Raw genomic sequence first — 15234 nt, forward strand, 5'->3', positions numbered from 1 at the left:
TGTATTTCCAGACCTAGAATTAGTACACACTTTCTCTTCACCTCATAATATATATATATATATATATTTCAACTACCAGATGAGTAACTTTATTAAGTATCTTGTCTTTTGAAGTGACAGTTTACAGGACAGCATATGTTTAGAAGCACAGTTTCCGACCTCTTCTAAAGTACATTTCCATACCACATCCACCACCCAACACCGCTATCCCAGCGGGCTCCCTTCATCATCATGAGCTCATTATCCTCGGCCCCTTGGTAACCGTAAGCGTTAAAAAGCCAGCTGGAATTGATGTACTCGAGGTGGTGGTTTGTAAATCTAACCAGTCCCAGCTTGTTAGTTCCCGCAAAAGGACGGCTTGTGACATAGTTAAGCTCTGTCTACGGATGGCTGTCACAGAGCCATTTGTGAATGGCAAAACGTCAGGAAAAGTCCAAACATTTGCACTGGGGAATTTGTCCAGTAAATGTTTGTGTGACAGAACAGAGCGGTCGCTGTTTGGGCTAGAGGCACCCAGACATATTCGCAGGCCTGGGAGAGAGACTCACGGCAGGCCCTTCTGCGGATGCTGAAGGCACTGACTCTTTTCCTGTAAAGAAAAAAGCAGGTGCTTGTCTCTGTGCCTGCGTGCACAGGACCCACGTGGGACATAGGTTCACACAAACTGTGTCTCACCAGCTTGTGAAGCCCATGCACACACATGAGCAGAAGAGGACCTAGAAAGCTAGGCACTGTTACCAAAAAAAAAAAAAAAAAAAAGCTTGGTTGTATTCAGGTCAATAAAGCTTTATTATTTGCTTACATGAAATGTTTCTTTTCTTTTCTTTTTTTTTTTTAGCTTTTTAAAAAAATTACTTGGGAGTTGGGTGGTAGTGCAGAGGGTTAAGCGCAGGTGGCGCCAAGCGCAAGGACCGGCGTAAGGATCCCGATTCGAGCCCCGGGGTCCCCACCTGCAGGGGAGTCGCTTCACAGGCGGTGAAGCAGGTCTGCAGGTGTCTGTCTTTCTCTCCCCCTCTCTGTCTTCCCCTCCTCTCTCCATTTCTCTCTGTCCTAGCCAACAACAACATCATCAACAACAATAACAACAACAATAAAATACAACAAGGGCAACAAAAGAGAATGAATAAATAAATAATTTTTTTAAAGTACTTATTAATGAAAGGGGTAGAAGGAGAAAGAAAGGACCAGACATCACTCTGGTACATGTGCTGCTGGGGATGGAATTCAGGACTTCATGCTTCATGGTGCAGCCCTTTCTCCACTGCGCCACCTCCCAGGCCCTGTCACACAGGGTTCTTCTTTTTTTTAACCAGAGCACTGCTCAGCTCTGGCTTGTGCAGGGGATTGAACCCAGGACTTGAGAGCCTCCGGAATGAAAGCCTCTTTGCATAACCATTATGCTATCTACCCCCACTCACATGCAATATTTCTATAATGGACATTTTGCTTTTTTATATAACTAACAAAATAAAAAGTTAGCTGGGAGGCCGGGTGGTGGCACACCCAGTTAAGCGCACATAATACTAAGCACAAGGACCCACTCAGGGTCCAGGTTCAAACCCCCAGCTCCCTACATGCAGGGGGTATGCTTCACAAGTGGTGAAGGAGGGCTGCAGGTGTCTCTCTCCCTCTCTAGCCCCCTCCGCTCTTGATTTCTCTCTGTTCTATGTAATAAAATGGGGGCAGGGGGGAGGTCACCAGGAGCAGTGGATTCGTAGTGCCAGCACCAAGCCCCAGCAAAAGCCCTGGAGGCAGAAAGAAAGAAAGAAAGGAAGGAAGGAAGGAAGGAAGAAAGAAAGAAAGAAAGAAAGAAAGAAAGAAAGAAAGAAAGAAAGAAAGAAAGAAAGAAAGAAAGAAAGAAAAGGGAAGAAAGTTGGCCGGCCCTGTATCTCCTGAGTTTGCCCACTGTGTTGGCAGAAGAGCTAGAGCCCCTTCCTTCTCCACTGGTGGTAGGAAGTACGGTCTGAGGGAGAAGTTGGAGGGCTGGTGCTCTATACAAATAAAGCTTAAACGGGACACACCCGGCCAGATTCCAACGTGTGTGCTTGACTGTCCAGTGAACTGCAAACCTCTGTGTTTTCAGCAAGCTGCCGTACGACGTGACCACGGAGCAAGCCTTGACGTACCCAGAAGTGCGAACTAAGCTGGAGGCCTCCATTGAGAACCTGAGGAGGGTGACGGACAAAGTCCTCCACTCCATCATTTCTTCCCTTGACCTGCTTCCGTAAGTCGTGAAGGTGCAGCGCCTGTGCTGTTCTCTGGTGGAAGCTCTTGAGTGCTGTGCCCCTCTAGTCAACATGCGCTTCCCCTCGTGTCTGGACGCCGTTCTGAAAGTCCACCTAGCGTCTCGCAGCTTACATTCATGATTACTGAGTGCAGGTCTCAGTGAGAATCCCTCCTTCCGCTGTCATCTCATTTTATGTTCAATTTTTAGGAAAACTGCTCAGTTTTTCATTGATTGGAACGATTATGTGTTTCTTTATCACTTAGCCTTTTTTCCATTCTTTTTCTTTTGTCATCTGTTTTTCATATAGTTATGGATTGAGGTATATAGCCAAAGTACTGAAGAATTCCATCCATGAGAAATTTCCTGATGCAACAGAAGATGAGCTATTAAAGGTAGATTTTCAGGGGAATGTCACCACAGCTTCTCTTGGGGGACTGAGTCAAAATTATCAGTGTGTGATTTCTGTAAGAAGCTTTTCCCCGTGTGTGGCTATCTTTGATAGACTGCAGTTTTCTCTTTCTTATGACCATCAGGATTACTGACTCCGCTAAAACTAGTCTGGAAATCTTACATATGGGGGGGAGGGGGGGTAGATAGCATAATGGTTCTGCAAAGAGACTGTCATGGCTGAGGCTCTGAAGTCCCAGGTTTAATCCCCCACACCACCATAAGCCAGAGATGATCAGTGCTCTGGTAAAAAGAAAAAAAAAAGAAATCTTACGTATTATTGATATTCTTTATATTAGAACCTTTGGGTGGCAATACGCATATTTTTCAACCAAAGAAAAAATCATATTAGCAAGGTTTGATTACATCTGCTATCTTGACTCTGTGTCAGGATTCATGAAATTCAATCATCTTCTCTTATGGAAAATACTAATGAACAGAAAATGTTCATGAATATTTACTTTAATGAAGCAAATCTGGGACTCTCGGTTGAGTTTTCTGAGACACAGACTACCGTTCTGTGCCCGCCCAGATCATCGGCAATCTCCTGTACTACCGGTACGTGAACCCGGCCATCGCGGCCCCGGACGGCTTTGATATCATCGACATCACGGCCGGAGGGCAGATCACTTCTGACCAGAGGAGAAACCTGGGCTCAGTGGCCAAGGTTCTTCAGCACGCAGCCTCCGACAAGTTATTTGAAGGAGAAAATGAGCATCTCTCCTCCATGAACAACTACTTAACCGAGACCCACCAGGAGTTCAGGTGAGAGGGGACGTGACTGTCAGGTGAGGCAGGTCCCTCCTATTCTGTGGAAGCAGTCTGTTCATTGGGATATATATACATATCTTTTTTATTTTATCTTTATATACTATTGGATAGAGACAGAGAAATTGAGAGAGGGGGGAGACAGAGAGAGGGAAAGAGACAGAGAGACACCTGCTGCCCTGCTTCACCATTTGTGAAGCTTTCCCCCTGCAGATGGGGACCGGGGGCTTGAACCCCAGTCCTTGTGCACTGTCATGTGTACACCACTGCCTGTTCTTGTGGTTACATTTTGAATCTAGGAATATCAATTTTTTTCATAGATAAACTAGTGGTTACAATATTCCCAGACCCAAAAATATCTTAGCAGATCATGTCAAGTAGGAATGTTCAACATTTAGAAAGTGCTGGGAGCCTGCAAGCTGAATTTTCTTCCGAGAACTGGACTTAAGAGTCGGAGCCAGAGCTCCATCTGACTGACGCCTTCTGCCACATGGCGCTGGGAGAAAGGGAGGGACAAGGAGCAGACTGGGCTGCTTTGGTCTGGTTTTCCCTGTCCCATGCCCACAGGCCCTGCCGACTGTCATTGTACAAAATGTGGTTTTCTTTCCTATATGCTACAGAGTTAGAGGACTTAGTGGGGGTGGGTGGTAGTGCACAGAGTACACCTGCGCGCGTGTCGCTTCACAAGCAGGTCTGCAGGTGTCTGTCTATCTATCTATCTGTCTCTGTCTCTATCTCTGTCTCCCCCTCCTCTCCCAGTTTCTCTCTGTCCTATCCAGTAATAACAGCAATGGAAAAAGCACGGCCTCCAGGAGCAGTGGATTCCTAGTGCAGGCACAGAGCTCCAGTGATCACCCTGGAGGCAAAAAAAAAAAAAAGTCAAAATTAGAGGGCTTAGAATTATAGCGAAATAACCAACTTCTGACTTGCTGAATTCAAGAAGAGGGTCTTGTTTGTTTTGTTTTAAGAACTTGTCAAATCCGGAAAACTTATCTGAATGAAACAATAGCGGGAAACAGACTGTTTGGATCTGAACGGTTGGGGAAATCCCACGTTTATGTTTGTTGAGGACTGTGTGAGCCAGTGTTCTATTCTGTTCTCCCACATGCAGTGTTTTTGTCTTATGGCTTTAGGTGTATTCCCCAGATATGATGCTAATCCTTCCTGAAGGTCATCGAGGGTGTTTCTGGTGGAAGGGTCACTCTCTGTGCAGTTCTGAGGAAGCCTTTTCATCCTTTCTTTTTTTTTTTCATTAGTAACTTGATAATGGCTTACAGGAATGTAAGAATACAAGGCTCTAGCTCTTCAGAGACCTGCCACTAAATTGTAGAAGCACTTAGCATTCGCTCTTCCTCTCGTATCTGTCACCGTCATGGAAATAGGACATAAATATCATTTCCTTGTACTCTTCCTTTTTAATGATAGCTTCCTATTCCTCGGTTTATTTCTGGATTGATGGCAAAGGCATATCCACTGAGACAAAGGTGTTTTATGATCATTCATCCTGAGAAATTAAAATTACCCCCAAATCCTCTTACTCCAGGACATTTTGGTTCAAGATGCTAATTTTGGTACCTTCACAGACTGAAAAAGTCCTGCCTGTTTCTGCTGCTAGAGCTTCCTTCCACTTCCTTCTCAAATTATTCCTGGGTACCATGCCTGGTAGCAAGAGTGATTTCAGGCATATGAAACACAACTATACAGAATAACAGAGCACTCCACCCATGCAAAGAATGAATCCAGGGGCCAGGTGGTGGTGCGCCTGGTTGAGCACACATGCGACTATGCACAAGGACCCGGGTTTAAGCCCCTGGTTCCCACCTGCAGGGGGAAAAGCTTCATGAGTGGTGAAGCAGGGCTGCAGGTGTCTCTCTCTTCCTCTCTGTTTCTCCTTCCCTTTCAGCTTTTCTCTGCCTCTATCCAAAAAAAAATAATAATAATAAAGAAAGAATAAATAAAGATTTTTTTAAAAATCAATTCAAAACCATGATCTGGCTTCCCCCACCCCCTTTGGTCTTCTTTTGAATAATTGTAAGCTATAGCTCACAATAGCCAACTTTTTAGAGAGAGTGGAGCCTTGTGTTATTTGTGTGTCTAGTTCTGACAGGTTCTGCTGTAAGTAAGCAACTGTTGTTTGGATCATCAGCTAAGAACAAAGTAGAGTTTCCTTAAATTTTTTGGTCAATTGGTAAAAGAATTTCTGGCTGTTTATTACAGTGTCGAAAGTCCAGGAACTTGTGCTATTTAAGGCAGCAAACTGGGGCCAAGTGAAAACTCAGCTCGCAGTCCATGTACCTTACTGTACATAAGACGCCAAGCTCAAACCACACCTCCTCCTGGGCGCAGGATGGCACCAGGCAGAGCCCTCTCATGCAGCAGGCCGCTGATGTCTCTTCCTTTCTCTGTTCACCTGAGCTAAAAAGAACTAGAAAGGATTAGTGGAGTTATGCATGCTTGTACCCCCAGTGCTGCGCAATACATATGTTTTAAAATAAAGTAACACGTTGACTAGTCGCTTGAATTTCAGACTGCGGATTATGAATCCTGTTGGGTCCTCTCTAAATTTCAGAGGTCATTTTTTTTAAAGATTTTATTTATTTACTAGAAAGATAGGAGGAGAGAGAGAAAGAACCAGACATCAATCTGGCACATGCTGTCGGGGATTGAACTCAGGACCTCATGCCCAAGAGTCTAGTGCCTTAGTCACTGTGCCACCTCCCAGACCACGCAGAGGTCATTTTCAGTGACTTTTCAAAAACCATTTTAAATGTATTTCGTTAGTGATTTCATGGTTTCTGAGACCATGGAATTATAGGAATAGAGATCCACATCACACCTACCACCAGAAATCAAGCCCTCTACCCGCCCTGGCCAGCATAACCACTTCAGTTTTTTTCATGAGGGGGGCCAGATGGTGGCGCACCTGGTTGAGTGCACATGTTACAATGTGCAAGGACCTGAGTTGGACCCTAGGTCCCCGCCTGCAGGGGGAAAGCTTTGGGAGGGGTGGAGCAGGCAGGGCTGCAGGTGTCTGTCTGTCTTTCCCTTTCTCCCCCTGCCCTCTGGATTTCTGGCTGTTTCAATCCAATAAATAAGATAATAAACAAAACTTTAAAAAAAGTCTTAGTGACACTTTGGTTATTTTTTTTTCTTTTACAAGTTCATGTGTTTCACTTCATTGTTGCGCATATGATCAAAACCATTGTGTAGTTGTTGACGACATTTTCTGAAGTGACTTGGTCATGACCTGATTACACGGAGTCCCTCATGGTGCTTTAAGTCCTTATTTACTCTGGCTAATGGTGGTGCAGGGGGTTGAACCTGGGACTTCTGAGCCTCAGGCTTGAAAGTCTTTTTGCATAACCATTACACTCTCTACCCTAACCCTCTGACTTACTATTTTCTGCTCTGTATCTAAGGTGCTGAACTCAGTGTCCAGAGACCTGCACTGCTCTAGTCTAGCAGCAGCCTGGCAGATGCTATACCAAGTTCCTCTGAGGCCTGGGGTGACCAGGGGACTCTGTCACTAAAGATTTCCTCATTGTTTGGATGAAACTGCTGAATTTCCAAATTTGACATGGTCTTAAGACTTAAAGTCTGTTTTTTCTTTATTAGGAAATACTTCAAAGAAGCTTGTAATGTCCCAGAACCAGAAGAGAAGTTTAACATGGATAAGTACACAGATATGGTGACAGTCAGCAAACCAGTCATTTATATCTCAATTGAAGAAATCATCAGCACACATTCAGTAAGTGTGGCTGGGGGGTGAGTGTCTTCACAGTGGATTCCTAGTTCAGACTCAGTGATCTGGAAAATGTCTGGTCACTACCAGAATTTACTATAAGCATGAGCTAAGACATATTCACACACACACACATATGTGTATATATATATATATTTGAGTTAATGGTTGAATAATGCTTAACAAGATTGTAAGATAAGAGGGGCACAATTCCACACAGCTCCCACCACCAGAGTTCCTGTCCCATCCCCTCCATTGGAAGCTTCCCTATTCTTTATCCCTCTGGGAGCATGGACCCAAATTCTTTATGGTGTTAGTTCTGGCTTCTGTCACTGCTTCTCTGCTGGACATGGTTGTTGGCAGGTGGATCCACACCCCCAGCCTGTTTCCTTTTTTTTTTTTTTTTGCCTCCAGGGTTATTGCTGGGGGCTCAATGCCTGCACTATGAATCCACTGCTCCTGGAGGCCATTTTTTTTCCCATTTTGTTGCCCTTGTTGTTGTAGTTATTGTTGCCATTGATGTTGTTGGATAGGACAGAGAGAAATACAGAGAGGAGAGGAAGACAGAGAGGGGGAGAGTAAGATAGACATCTGCAGACCTGCTTCACCGCTTGTGAGGTGACCCCCTGCAGATGGGGAGCCAGGGGTTTGAACCAGGATCTTTAATGTTGGTCCTTGCACTTTGCACCATGTGAGCTTAACCCGCTGTGCTACCACCCAACCCCCCACCCACCCACCAGCCTGTCTCTGTCTTTCCCTAGTGGGATGAGGCTCTGGAGAGGTGGGGTTCCAGGACACATTGGTGAGGTCGTCTGCCCTGGGAAGTCAGGATGGAATCCTTGTAGCATCTGCAACTTGGTGGCTGAAAGGCTTTAAGACATAAAGCAAATTGTTCTATAAACAGGAACCCAGAGGTAGGAATAAAGCAAATGAAACTAGGTATCTTCATGTGGGAAAAGGCTAGGAAGTCTGTTTTAGTCTGTTCCAAGGGGCCCGTGACTTTAGTCATTTTTGCCTGAGCCTGACAGCTAACATGCAGGTAGGCTAAAAATATTGTCTGGGAAGATGGTGTCAGAGTGAGAATAGGACTAGAAAGCTGGATCAGGGCAGAGAGCAGCTCCCAAACATGAGGAAAGTCTATAAATCCTATAAATTGTTAACCCCATCAATCTGACACATGTCTATTCATATTTAACACAGGAGCCTGTGTGACCTCTGAGTCCCTGTCAGACATATATCCTTTTTTTTCCTTTATTTTATTTTATTTATAAAAAGGAAACACTGACAAAACCATAGGATAAGAAGGGTACAGCTCCACACAGTTCCCACCACCAGAACTCCATATCCCATCCCCTCCCCTGATAGCCTTCCTATTCTTTAACCCTCTGGGAGTATGGACCCAGGGTCATTGTGGGATGCAGAAGGTGGAAGGTCTGGCTTCTGTAATTGCTTCCCCGCTGAACATGGGCATTGACAGGTCGATCCATACTCCCAGCCTGCCTCTCTCTTTCCCTAGTGGGGCAGGACTCAGGGGAAGCAGGGCTCCAGGACACATTAGTGAGGTTGTCTGTCCAGGGAAGTCTGGTCATCATCATGGTAGCATCTGGAACCTGGTGGCTGAAAAGAGAGTTAACATACAAAGCACACCCAGTTAAGCACATATTATACTAAGCACAAGGACCCAGGGTCAAGACCTCACCTCCGCACCTGCAGGGGGATACTCCACAAGCTGTCAAGTGGGTCTGCAGGTGTCTCTCTGTCTCTCCCTCTATATATATATCTCTCCCTTCCCTCTCTCAGTTTCTTCTTGTCCCAAAACAACAAGGGCAACAAAAGGGAAAATAAATAAATATTTATATATATAAATAAATATTAATATATAATATATATTATAATATATATATATATATATATATATATCTGTCCTATCCAGTAAAATGGAAAAAATGGCCGCTAGGAGCAGTGGATTCATAGTGCAATCACTGAGCTCCAGCAAGAATCCTGGAGGCAATAAATAAGTAAATAAATAAATAAATTTCCTCTTCCCAGAAGCAGGCAATCTCGTGGTCTGTACTATGCCAGAAGGCCTCTGTTTGGTGCCTCCAGCATTAGCAATTAGTGTGTCTTAAGCATCCAGTGAGGGCAGGACAAGGGGAGCCCTCAGTGGCTCGCAACTCACTCAAAGTAAGCAAAGAACCTAGGCATTGAGAAATAGCCTGTGTGCTTTCAACCAAACAGAAGTTATTTTCTGGGGGAAAAAATAGACTCTTCAAATAGGACATTTTCAAGAATAGCTTTTGGACCTTCTTGCTCCATCAAGTTCCTGGCTCGTGTTAGAAATGCACCCAAGGGGGCCGGGCAGTAGGGCAGCGGGTTAAGCGCACATGGTGTGGAGCACAAGGACAGGCATAAGGATCCAGGTTCAAGCCCCCAACTCCCCCAACCGCAGTGGGGGGAGTTGCTTCACAAGTGGTGAAGCAGGTCTGCAGGTGTCTTTCTTTGTCCACCTCCCACCTGGTCTTCCCCTCCTCTCTCAATTTCTCTCTAACCTACCCAAGACAAGGACAGCAATAACAACAACAATAATAACAATGATGATAAACAACAAGGGCAACAAAAGGAAAAAAATAGCCTCCAGAAGCAGTGGATTCACAGTGCAGGCTCTGAGCCCCAGTGATAACCCTGGAGGCAAAAAGAAAGAAAGGAAGGAGACAGCAAGCAGTGTACCCAGGGAGAAGGGATGGTAAGGAGCAGGGATCCTGATGAATGACAGTGGGAAAGGGCGAAAGTGGAGAGTGAGTGTCTTACAGACACGTAACACAGGGAGATGAGAAATTCTGCCCATGTGTCAACAGCTAGACCACAAGACTTCAATGCCCAATAAAATGGTTTAAATAAAAAAGATAAAAGAAAGAAGGAAATGCAATCCCAGAATCCCCAAGTCAGAAACCACATCTGACAAGAGCCCAGGTGATTTAGATTCAGACTTACAGTCAAGAAGCTCCAATTTCAGATGATACTTAAATCTTGACTGGAAGCATAACACATAATTTCTCTCAGAAGTCCTCCCACTGCTGGTGGGAATGTCAGTGGGTCCAACCCCCATGCAGAGCAGTTTGGAGAACTCTCAGAAGGCTAGAAGTAGACCCCTATGACCTGGCAATTCCTCTCCTGGAGATAGATCCTAAGGAACCAAACACCCATCCAAAAAGATCGTGCACCTGTGTTCACAGCAGCACAATTTGTAATAGCCAAAACCTGGAAACAACCCAAGTGTCCACCAACAGATGAGTGGCTGAGCAAGTTGTGGTCTAGATACACAATGGAATACTACTCAGCTATAAAAAATAGTGAATTCGCCTTCTTTACTTCATCTTGGATGGAGCTTGAAGGAATCATGTGAAGTGAGATCAGCCAGAAAGAGCAGGATGACTATGGGATGATCTCACTCATAGACAGAAGCCGAAAAACAAGATCAGAAGGGAAAACACTGAGCAGAACTTGGACTGGAGTTGGTGTGTTGCATCAAAGTCAAGGACTCTGGGGTGGGGGGAGGGTTCAGGTCCTGGAACAGGATGGCGGAGGAGGACCTAGTGGGGATTGTATTGTTATGTGGAAAACTGAGAAATGTTACACATGGACCAACTAGTGTATTTTTACTGTCAACTGTAAACCATTAATCCTCCTAAAAAAGAAAAGAAAAAAAGCCTTCCCATCACCTACATCAAACCAGATATACTAACAAGAAGAAATCACTTGAAAGACAGGAAGCGAGAAAGAACCAGACATCACTCTGGTACATGTGCTGCCAGGGATTGAACTCAGGACCTTGTGCTTGAGAGTCCAGTGCTTTATCCACTGTGCCACCTCCCAGACCACTCACTTGAAATCTCCATCGTTACTGTTAGACTCTGCTAAGAAATTAAGGCTTGAATATGAGTTTAGAAGAGTTGGAATACGTTGACTTCCTTCCTTAAAGATAGCACAGGTGTTAGTCAGGGAGGTGTCTTGGGGGCATAGAACAGAGAGCACGGTCCACCTGCATATTAGATGTCAGGCTCAGGCAAAAACTAGTAAAGTCCTGGGCCCTTTGGAATATAGCTAAAATAGACCTAATAGTTTTATTCAAAACGGAGACCCCAAATCTTCGTCTGCAATATTCGTGTCTTTAGGTTCCTGATTAGTCAACAGTTTGTTCTGCTTTCTTTTTTTTTATTTTTTTCCCTTTTTGTTGCCCTTGTTATCGTCATTGTTGTTGTTATTATGATTGTTGTTATTGCTATCATTGTTATTGCATAGGACAGAGAGAAATGGAGGGGGGGGCAGACAAAGAGGGAGATAGACACCTGCAGACCTGCTTCACGCTTGTGAAGCAACTCCCCTGCAGGTGGGGTCTGCTTTCTATTTTAACTGTTTTTCAGCCACCAGGTTCCAGATGATACCATGATGTCAACTCAACTTCCTTGGGCAGCACAGGACCCCATCATGTATCCTGGAGCCCCACCTCCCCATTTCCTTGCCCCACTAGGGAAAGAGAGAGACAAGCTGGGAGTGTGGATCCACCTGCCAACGCCCATGTACAGTGGAGAAGCAATTACAGAAGCCAGAACTCCCACCTTCTGCTCCCCACAATGTCCCTGGGTCCATACTCCCAGAGGGATAAAGAATAGGAAAGCTATCAGGGGAGGGGATTACATATGGAGCTCTGGGGGGTAGGCATTGTGTGGAAATGTGCCCCCTCTTATCCTATGGTCTTGTCAATATTTCCATCTTATAAATAAAAAATTTTTTAAAAGAACATAGAACACAGGACTTAAATGCCCAAGACCCAGCTTCAGTCCCTAGCACCACATGTATCAGGGTCAAGCAGTGCCCCAGTCTCTTTCTCATAAAACAAATTAATCTTTGGAGGTTATAATAGGAAACCTTGACATTTTCCAAAAAAAAAAAAAAGGAAAAAGGTAACAACACTAATGGGTCACATAAGTGAGCCCCCACAAAGGCGGGTCTGAGAAGAATGGTCTGAATAATGAGTCTGAGAGGCTGTACTTCCTCACTGAAACTCCCAGGATCAGAAAAGATATACCCAACCATTTGCAAAAGTCATCTTCTGTGAAGTTAAAACTGATTCATGTGTGAGCACAGATGGTCTCCATGGACCCAGCAGGCTGACTCAGGTCTTAGCAATGAGCCATTTATCTGCTTTATGGTATCCCTCTCAGAGAAATGTCTACACGGCGACACACTCACGGAAGACTCTATCCTCATGCAGATGTAACATTCCCTTTTAGAATGAGATCCTTTTTTAGGGGACGAATGATAGCACATCTGCTAGAATGCACATTACCATGCACGAGGACCTGGGTTCAACCACTCATCTCCATCTGCAGAGGGAAGTCTCGTGTGGTGGAACAGTGCGACAGGTCTCTCCCCTTCCTCTCTGTTATTTTTTTAATATCTATTTATAAAATGTAAATATTGACAAGTCCGTGGGATAAGGGTACAATTCTACACAATTCCCACCACCAGATTTCCATATCCCATCCCCTCCCCTGACAGCTTTCCTATTCTTTATCCCTCTGGAGTATGGATCCAGGGTCACTGTGGGATGCAGAAGGTGGAAGGTCTGGCTTCTGTAACTGCTTCCCTGCTGAACGTGGGCGTTGGCAGGTCCATCCATACTCCCAGCCTGTCTCTCTCTTTCCCTAGTGGGGCAGGGCTCTGGGGAAGCTGAGCTCCAGGACACATTGGTGTGGTCAGCTCTGTTATTTTATCCTCTCTCTCATCCTTTACAAAAACAGAAAGAAAGAGGAACTAGTACAGACTCTGAGCCCCAGTGTGCTACTGCTTTCTGCCTCCCTATCTTGGAGATGATTCCCCTGTGACAGCAGAAAGAAAATGGCTTTGTATTAATGTAGGCAGTTACTCATTGAGAAGAAGTAGACACCCTTTTGTTAAGAAGAATTGAAAACATTCCCCAGTTCTGAGAAACATAGCGTGGGACCCATCTGGAATTCTTTCCTGTGTGAGGTCTGAGGCAGACATGACCATATGGGAGTAATTGCGGGGGAAAAAAAATTGTCCTGTTTACTGTCTCAAGTAAGGAGATGTCTGAAGCAGGCATGGGAATGGTACAGCATGGCTTGCTAGGTCTCTGACCTCATGCTCGCCCCTTATTCACCAAGGATTATGTTCAACCTCAAAACAAGTTCTTTTAGGGGGCGCTTTTTTTTCTATATCACTTGGTGGTGGTGGTGGTGGTGGTGGTGTGTGTGTGTGTGTGTGTGTGTGTGTGTGTGTGTGTGTGTGTGTGTGTGTGTACACTGGTTTACAGTTGTTGACAGGTACAACTTCTCATCTTCCCATGGTAGATGTCTGCAAAACACTCTCACCTCCAACTTGGGGCCCTTTTCCACCATCACACATCAGGGTTCTAAGGCTTCCTCAATTCCCTCCCACTCCCTCCCTCCCAGTCTTACTCTTTTCTTTGAATGTTTTCTCCGTCTGTCCTTCTTAAGTTCCACCTATAAGTAAAATCATCCAATATCTATCCTTCTCTTCTTGGCTTATTTCACTTAACATGATGCCTTCAAGTTCCATCCGCGATGAGGCAAAGGGAACAGCTTCATCACTGTTAACAGCTTAGTAGTATTCTGTATTTCTCTTGTGACTTTCCTAGTCACTCATCTGTTGTTAGGTAACTAGATGGCTTCCAAGTCTGGCTGTTAGAAATTGTGCTGCTATGAACGTACGTGTACATAAGAGTTCTTCTTCCTTTGTGTCCTCAGGAGAGGGATCTTGTGGGTCATAAGGTCAGGTTCATTCTAGCATTCTGTGTGACCGCCGGTTGAGAGGACACGGACAGAATCAGCGCCAAAGAAGAGATCAAAAAGGCCAACAGATGTATAAAAAAAATGCTGCAGGTCGTTAATTGTCGGAGAAGTGCACATAAAGACAGCAGTGAGAGTGTCAGACAAAGAAGAGACAGGGGAGGGTGGGGGGAGCTAGCACAATGGTTCTGCGAGGAAACTCAGGGCTGAGGCTCCAAAGTCTCAGGTTCAGTCCCCTGCACCATCATAAGCCAGAGTTCAGCAATGCTCTAGTTTAAAAAAAGAAAAAGAGAGGCCGGGTGGTAATGCACCTGGTTGAGCACACATGTTCCAATGTGGAAGGACCCAGGTTCAAGTCCCCTTTCCCACCTGCAGGGGGAAAGCTTCATGAGTGGTGGAGCAGGGCTGCAGCTGCCTCTCTGTCTCTCTCCCCCTCTATCCCTCCCTTCCTCTCAATAGCTGGCTGTCTCTATCCAATAAATAAAGATAATTAAAAAAATTAAGAAAAAGAAAATACAGAAAGAGTGTTGAGGAAGAGGTGAGGGAAATGGAACCTTTTTGCAGCTGCTGGTGGGAGTGCTAATTGGTCCCAGCCCTGCGGAGAGCAGTCTTTATTTTTAATGACATCACATTATTTTTTTATTTAAGATATTTTGCCCCATTTTTTATTTGTGACCAACAGTGGGTTATAAGATTCTCAGGGTATCCTTAGTTCCACACTGCACCCACCACCAATGACCTGTGTCCCCACCCTTCCACCTCCCAAAGTTGACCACCAGAGTTTTCACAAAATCTTCAAAACAGGTTTTTTTTGTTTGTTTGTTTTGCTTCTGGGTTTGTTGGTTTTCTTGCACGTCCATGTGTATCAGATCTCTGGATTCCATATATGAGTGAAACCATCTGGTAGTTGTTTTCATTACTTATTTCACAACTCAGCGTCACTGTGGAGAATAGTCTTAAGGAGTGTTCTAAGGGATCCTTCATGCTTTGTAGTCATCAGAAGCAAGAACAGAAGTGTTAGGACTCAGAGGTTTACAACGCAGCCCCTCAAAACTAAGTGTATGTTTCTCATCATCAGGAATATCAGGTTCATAGCTTGGACATTTTTTCATTTGGACTGAAAAGCAAACACAGATATGTTGTCCTGTTGGCTTTTCGTGTCTGTGCTGAAGAGAGAGGAGTGTTTCCTCTGAGACCCGGCAAGACCTTTGCCCTGAAGT

General features: G+C 44.9%; 1 protein-coding gene across 1 annotated transcript in view; it reads left to right on the top strand.

Annotated features, from left to right (window-relative positions):
* IQGAP2 (IQ motif containing GTPase activating protein 2) overlaps positions 1–15234 on the top strand; it is a 162097-nt gene that overhangs the window by 117084 nt on the left and 29779 nt on the right. The window contains exons 23-26 of the mRNA XM_007518536.3: positions 2084–2224; positions 2535–2619; positions 3207–3439; positions 7058–7190. Coding sequence (XP_007518598.2) covers positions 2084–2224; positions 2535–2619; positions 3207–3439; positions 7058–7190 — 592 coding nt within the window. The remainder of the gene's footprint in view (positions 1–2083; positions 2225–2534; positions 2620–3206; positions 3440–7057; positions 7191–15234) is intronic.

Source organism: Erinaceus europaeus, chromosome 11 (genome assembly GCF_950295315.1).
Source record: "Erinaceus europaeus chromosome 11, mEriEur2.1, whole genome shotgun sequence".
In the NCBI taxonomy this organism is placed as follows: domain Eukaryota; kingdom Metazoa; phylum Chordata; class Mammalia; order Eulipotyphla; family Erinaceidae; genus Erinaceus; species Erinaceus europaeus.